The sequence below is a fragment of the Theropithecus gelada genome, chromosome 11 (assembly GCF_003255815.1).
Source record: "Theropithecus gelada isolate Dixy chromosome 11, Tgel_1.0, whole genome shotgun sequence".
Classification (NCBI taxonomy): domain Eukaryota; kingdom Metazoa; phylum Chordata; class Mammalia; order Primates; family Cercopithecidae; genus Theropithecus; species Theropithecus gelada.
This window is the reverse complement of record NC_037679.1, coordinates 68,028,033-68,035,165: the sequence shown is the minus strand read 5'-3', so window position 1 is coordinate 68,035,165 and position 7,133 is coordinate 68,028,033. Positions and strand designations below refer to the sequence as shown.

Sequence of the window (7,133 nt, the reverse complement as noted above, 5' to 3'; positions counted from 1 at the left end):
TAGCTCCACGATGACAATGACAGGTCGAATTTGTTCTGTCATACCCCCAGTACCTATTACAGTGCCTGGCACATAGGTGCTTAGTAAACAGTACTTAAATGCATGTCTGTATTTGTTATAGCAGCCTGGGTTTCAAAAGTATTATACTGATAACATTAATGAATCCATGCAAATAAACATTTAGACAGGCATGATCAACCAAAGGGTGCTCATTGGTACCCGGACAACCATTTCACAGACTAGTGTGCCCTATAGGCATGCCAGTAATGCACCATCAGCCAGAAAGCCTGTGAACTCCTACGAGCAGAAGGGCTCTCCCTGCCCCCTCTCCCCGCGCAGCTCGCTCTGCCCTCCGCCTCCTCTTCTCCGCCCACTCTCGCCGCGGTCTCCTGGCGGCGGCGGCTTTGTCTCGTGGGCTGGTCCCCAGCGGCTCCCTCCCGGAACAGCTGCTGCTCGAGGGAGGAAGCGGCGCGGGTGCTGTCCAGCATCCCGGTGCTGAAAACCAGGGGGCTCGTCATCCACCACTACCATGTAAGGGCCATGAGAAGGGCTCGTCCTGGCGCAGCGCGGACATGGAGGAGGACTTATTCCAGCTAAGGCAGCTGCCGTGAGTATCATGGGGGCGAGCAAGAGGCAGACAGGCTTTCTTTTAAAAAACGAAAACCTGCAAGGGGGCTGGGGGGTGCATCTCTGCATGGTTTCTTGAATTTAAAGGGAACTGTTTCGGAGGAAGGAATTAGGGCCTGGAGGAGACAAGCCATTTTCCTTCCCCAGCAGCCCAGCCTCTGTATCTCTGACTCAGTTCTATTTATCAGATCTGTCAGGACCTTATGGGGAACCACGGGGGTTATGATTTCCCTTTTAATTGCTCTCAATCCTAAAGGGATTTTGAGATGTGAGCTTTAAGAAAGCATTAGCTGCTGTTTTGAAATGTGGACAGAATTGGTGAGTCTATGCAATGACATCGGTCCTTTCCAGCCCTAATCCTATGCTGTGAAATCCATAATTTTTCTGCAAGGTCTTTTGGAAGGGAATGATACTGATGTTGCAAACTGGTTGATAAAAAACTGGGATGCCTTCCTAGAGGAGAGGGTTGGGCAAAGTCCTGTTGTTTATGAAGTGTGTGAATGAGAGGGCTGTGCACGGTCGGTGAAACCTCTTGCCTTCTTCTGAATGAAAGGTTTTTGTAGCAGCTAGCTAGAGTGAGACTCACCGTTGGAACATCAGGAATATACTCCTTTGAGGATGGGGTTTTTTAAGAAAAACCAAATTTGCTCTGAGAATGTGGGGGAAATACCAAGCAACTGAAAGGACACGGGCCTTGTAGAGGGGCTTACAGATTTTTCCTACCTCAAGCAGATAGTGATTTGTTAAGTAAATTCCAAGAGTATGAGAGGGGCATTAAAAAGAACATTGCTGGGGTGGGAGTTGTTTTAATTTTTAGAAGCACTAGCCGTTTGAATGGTAAGAGTAGATTCCCTTTGGGATTGTCAGAAAGGGTAAATTATAGTTAGCATGTGTGTATTTTCTTGACTTTAAAAAAGGTGGATTATTTTTTTCTATAAGTTACTGAGGAATTCTCCCAAGTGACTTTTAGTGTGACTGATATAGTTCTCTGAGGCTCTGAGTACTGAAGGGGATTGTAATGTTTACTTTTCAATCAGTGTAAAATTAATTTTCACTAAAATTTTTAATTAATTTAAAATTTGCTTTAAAGCTTTTACTAATTGATCCACAAATAGCATATTTGATTATGTAATACAGCATTATTTCACAAATGCTAGAGCATGTTTAGTTACAATATTCAGAGGTAGATATAACAGTACATAAAAATGTAAAGGTCTGATTACAAATTTCCCAAGGAAAACATACAACTTCTATTATGAATAAATATCATGTTCAAAAATAAAACCATTACCCCCAAATAAAAAATAATTTAATATCATAAATGTGAACTTTGGTTTTCCTGGGATAAATTTTTCAATCATGTCAGACCATGTGAACTTTTCGAAGATTCATGTTTATATAAACTTTGCAAAAGGGTCATGTATATTTAATCTACTGGTATATAGACCTGACATTATCATGACAATTCCTTCTTTAATTTAAAAAAAAGCAAAAATAGGAAGTTTTTACTTATTTAAATTTAAAAATTTAGGTTTTTATAGGAATATAATACAATGTACCAATAAATAAAGGTAAATAAAGTTCAAAGAGAATCACAGGAATAAAGAGTAAGTCTCCTTTCTTTTCAAACCCCAGTCCTATTTCCCAGAGTTAAGTTTCTTAATTATTCTTTCTGGTGCTTAATAGGCATAAATACATATATTATCTATTAGGCCAAATTGTGTACTGGCTAAGTACATTATCTGTTGAATCAGACATACTTGGATTCAAATCCTTACTCTGCCACTTCCTGGCTGTGTGACTTTAAGCAAGTGACTTAACCTTTCTGAGACTCAGTTTCCTTAGCTACACAATGAGGATCATAACAGTACTTAATTCATAAGGTTATTGTGAAGATCAAATGAGATAATGTATGCTAAAAGCTGGGCAGACACAAAGCACTCAATGCATATTAGCTGTTATTATTATTGCATCTGAAAAATCATTTATATAAACAAAATATGTAGGTTTACTGTACTGGACTCCCTCAAAATCTTAATCTGCAAACCCCAAATGACATTTGAATGAAGTCAAAATTAGCCCTGAAATGTGTTGACCTCAATTTCTAAAAAAAGAGTAAGCTAAAAGGAACGGCCACATGAATCTGAGTGGGTTACAAATCACGATTTAGATGTTTTTTAAACCACACCCTTCGTATATTATGCACAGATTGCAGGCAGCAGATTTCCCAAGAGCAATATGGCTAAAAAAATTCAGAGTGCCTTGTAGAGGGTTGGCAAGAGTGGACTTTGGAATAGGCTCAATCCCATGGGAGGCCAAGTGTTAGCAGATTATAAGCCACTAAGTAGTTTACATGGTTGGGGAATGGGGAAAGGGAGTGAGGGTGTCTAAGAAACAGTCCTTCCTCGCACTTGAAGGAACCTTCACACAACTCTGAGGTGATTCATTTGAGACCACAAAAGACCATTGTTTTTCACATGCTGTCCACTCTGGGACAGCACCACACAGAGGAGATTTGGGAGGCTAACAGTTTGCATCCATTTCTGCCTTTTTGTGTGACCTTGTGCAAATCAGACTTTTCTAGGTCTGTTCTTTCTAGGATGATTTCTTGAAAGCCAGTTAGCAGACATTGATTGATCGATTCATTCATTCATTCATTCATTCATTCATTCATTCACTGAGTTAGATACCATCCTAGGTACAAAGGATTCTACAGCTGAGTAAGGTAGAATGGTTCTTGCGCTTAAGCAACTCACAATCTAGAGCTGCAATGTCCAATAGTACATTTAGCCACTAGCTACATGTGGCTATTTAAATTTAAACTTAAATGAATTTAAAGTATGCAGTTTGTACATGAAATAATTTATATAGTATAATATACAACATAAAATGTATATATAATATACAACATAAAATATGTGGCCAGGTGCGGTGGCTCACGCTTACAATCCCAGCACTTTGGGAGGCCGAGGAGGGTGGATCATTTGAGGTCAGGAGTTTGAGACCAGCCTGACCAACATGGTGAAACGCTGTCTCTACTAAAAATACAAAAAATTAGTCAGGCATAGTAGCACATCCCAGCTATTTCAGAGGCTGAGGCAGGAGAATCACTTGAATCAGGGAGGCAGAGGTTGCAGTGAGCAGAGATTGTGCCACCGCACTCCAGCCTGGGCAACACAGCGAGAGTCCGTCTCAAAAAAATGTGTATACACACACACACACACACACATATAATGTAAAATTTAAAAAAATTTGTCCCTCAGTCATACTAACCACATTTCAGATGCTCAATAGCTACATGTGGCTAGTGGCTACTATATTGGAAAGCATATGTGTAGGCCAGCAGTCCCCAACATTTTGGCATCAGGGACTGGTTTCTTGGAAAATAATTTTTCCATGGACAGGGGTGGTTAGATAGGGGGATGGGGTTGGGGTTTCAGGATGAAACTGTTCCACCTCAGATCTTCAAGCATTAGATTCTCATAAGGAGCCTGCAACCTAGACCCCTTGCGTGTTCAGTTCACAATAGGGTTTATGCTCCTGTGAGAATCTAATGCCGCTGCTGATTGACAGGAGGCGGAACTCAGGTGGTAATGCTCGCTCATCCACGGCTCACCGTGCAGCCCGGTTCCTAACAGACCAGAGACCATTATGGGTCCTCGGCCCAGGGACTGGGGACCCTGGTCTAGGACATTTCCATAATTGCAGAAAGTTCTATTGGACAGCACAGGTTTGGTAGGAGGGAGGACACTGAACACATCATTGCAAATAATTATGAGAATTGTCTTAAGTGCTATCAAGAACTAGTGCAAGTCTGGGGAATATATTAAGACCTGTTTCTACTGAAAAAAATTTTTCTTAATTAGCCAGGTCTGGTTGCTCATGCCTGTGTCCCCACTATTAGGGAGGCTGAGGCAGGAGGATTGCGTGAGCCTAGGAGGTCAAGGCTGCAGAGAGCCATGATTGTGACACTGCACGCCAGCCTGAGTGACAGAGTGAGATCCTGTCTCAAAATAAATAAATAAATAAATAAATAAAAATTAAAAAAAGAGAATGAATGCGGGGTATGCATAAGGAGACTAGTTTTAGCTGGGAGGAGGTATCAGGGAAGGCTTCCCTGAGGAAGTGACATATGACCTGATCCTCTGCAGATGTGATTTCAGGAAAAAGAGAAAGGATTAAGAGCATTCCAGGAAGAAGAAACTGTATGGGTAAAAGCCCTGAATTGGGAAAAAAGCTTGGTGTGTCTCAAAATCAACCAATAGATCATTAATGAACAAGTGACTTGGGGGAAAACTGCTGAGGACAACAGGGAGCAGGCCATCCAGGGTCTTGTAGTATATGACAAGAAGTTGGGATGTCATCCTGCATTTGCTGAATCGACTCTCTCCTTTCTTATGAACGCCGTCTTTCAAGATTGAATTGGGTCCACCATTTTAATGAATCTGCCCCTGGCTTCTGCTGGTTTTAATCAATAGCAGAGGTAAAAATGTGGAAACTGACTCAGGCAGACCTGGGTTCAGACTCTGGCTCTGGCCCTATCTGGGTGGCCTCGGGCCAAAGCCTTCTCCCCAAGGCTGAGTGCCTATCTGTGAAGTCAGAACAGTGATAATACCTGCAGGGCTGTTGTAAGGATCCGGGAGATAATCACTGGGAAGCTCTCAGCACAGTGCCTGGCTTTGAGTATGGGCTCGATTCATGGTGCTGGTGTTATTTGTTTTCCTCCACTCTGCATTGGTTTCCCTGATCTTCCAACTTATTAGGTAGTAGGAGTGCCTGGAAGCCATAGTCTCCAGTGCAAAACACTAAGAAGATGTCTGGTGTGGTGTGACAGCACATGTCTGAACTTGAATTCTTCGTCCGTCCTCTACCTGCTCCTCTTTCAGCCTCCCCCATCTCAGTTGATGACAATTCCATTTGTTCCATTTGGCCAGAAACTTTGGAGTCAAGTTAGACTCCTCTCTTCCTCCCATTTCACTTTTGTTGTTGTTGTTGTTGTTGAGACAGAGTCTCGCTCTGTCACCCAGGCTGGAGTGCAGTGGCGTGATCTCAGCTCACTGCAGCCTCCGTCTCCCAGGTTCAAGCGATTATCATTGCCACCCTTGTAGCTGGGATTACAGGCACACACCACCGTGCCCAGCGAATTTTTTAATTTTTTTGTAGAGATGGGGTTTTGCCATGTTGGCCAGGCTGGTCACCTGGCTCCAAGTGACCCTTCCGCCTTGGTCCCCCAAAGTGCTGGGATTACAGGCATGAGCCACCACGCCTGGCCCCATTTCACTTTCAGCCCATCAGGAAATCCTTTGGTCCTGCCTTCAACTTACACGCAGGCTCTCACCCATTCTGCTGCGATCCCCTGGTTCAAGTCTCCATCCTCTCTCACTGGGATTGATTGCAATGATGTCTGTGCTGGTTTTCCTGCTCCTACTCTTGCCTCCCTATAGCCCATTCTCAACCCAGCGGCCAGGGGGATTCTTTAAAAGTCAGATCATGTCCTTCCTTGGCTTAAAACTCTCCCATTGTTCCCATCTCACCTCGTCTCTTTCACTATACTACACATTCATGCTGCTGCTTCCCTGCTGTTCCTCATCCATGCCAGCCAGGCTCCTGCCTCAGGATCCACCCCCTAGAAAGCTCTTCTCCAAGATACCTGCTTCACCCTCATCAAGTCTCAAATGCCACCTTCTCACCAAAGCTTACCCTAATAACTCTCTTTAAATTTGCAGCCCTCTCATATACCCGTTAGGATGGCTACTATCAAAATAAAAAATACCTGAGCTGGGCACGGTGGCTCAAGCCCGTAATCTCAGCACTTTGGGAGACCAGTGCAGGAGGACTGCTAGAAGCCAAGAGCTGTCAGACCAGCCTGGGGAACAAAGCAAGACCCCGTCTCTACCAAAAATTTTGAAAAACCAGCCAGCCATGGTTATGTGTACCTGTAGTCCCAGCTACTTGGGAGGCTGAGGAGGGAAGATTGTTTGAGCCCAGGGTTTTGAGGCTGCAGTGAGCTATGAATGTGGCACCACACTCCAGCCTGGGTGACAGAATGAGACCCTGTCTCAAAAAGAAAGAAAGACCAAAAAAATTAGAAAATAACAAGTGTTGGTGAAGATATGGAGAAATTGGAACTTTCGCACACTGTTGGTAAAATATTAAACAGTGTAGCCATTATAGAAAACAGTATGGCAGTTCCTCAAATGTAAAAATAAAAATAATGCCATTTGTCATTGATGGACATTTGGGTCTTTGCTATGAATGTGGCACATATACACCATGGAATACTATGCAACCATAAAAAAGGATGAGTTCATGTCCTTTGTAGGGACATGGATGCAGCTGGAAACCATCATTCTCAGCAAACTATCGCAAGAGCAGAAAACCAAACACCACATGTTCCCACTCATAGGTGGGAACTGAACAATGAGATCACTTGGACACAGGAAGGGGAATATCACACACCAGGGCCTGTCATGGGGTAGGGGGAGGGGGGGAGGGATAGCATTAGG

The 7,133-nt window shown here is 43.4% G+C and overlaps 1 protein-coding gene across 1 annotated transcript in view; it reads left to right on the top strand.

The window, feature by feature from the left end:
* The first annotated feature begins 200 nt into the window (after positions 1-200).
* Positions 201-7,133, top strand: part of SVOP (SV2 related protein) — a 108,067-nt gene continuing 101,134 nt past the window's right edge. Inside the window, exon 1 of the mRNA XM_025402740.1 lies at positions 201-607. Coding sequence (XP_025258525.1) covers positions 573-607 — 35 coding nt within the window. The 5' untranslated portion in view covers positions 201-572. The remainder of the gene's footprint in view (positions 608-7,133) is intronic.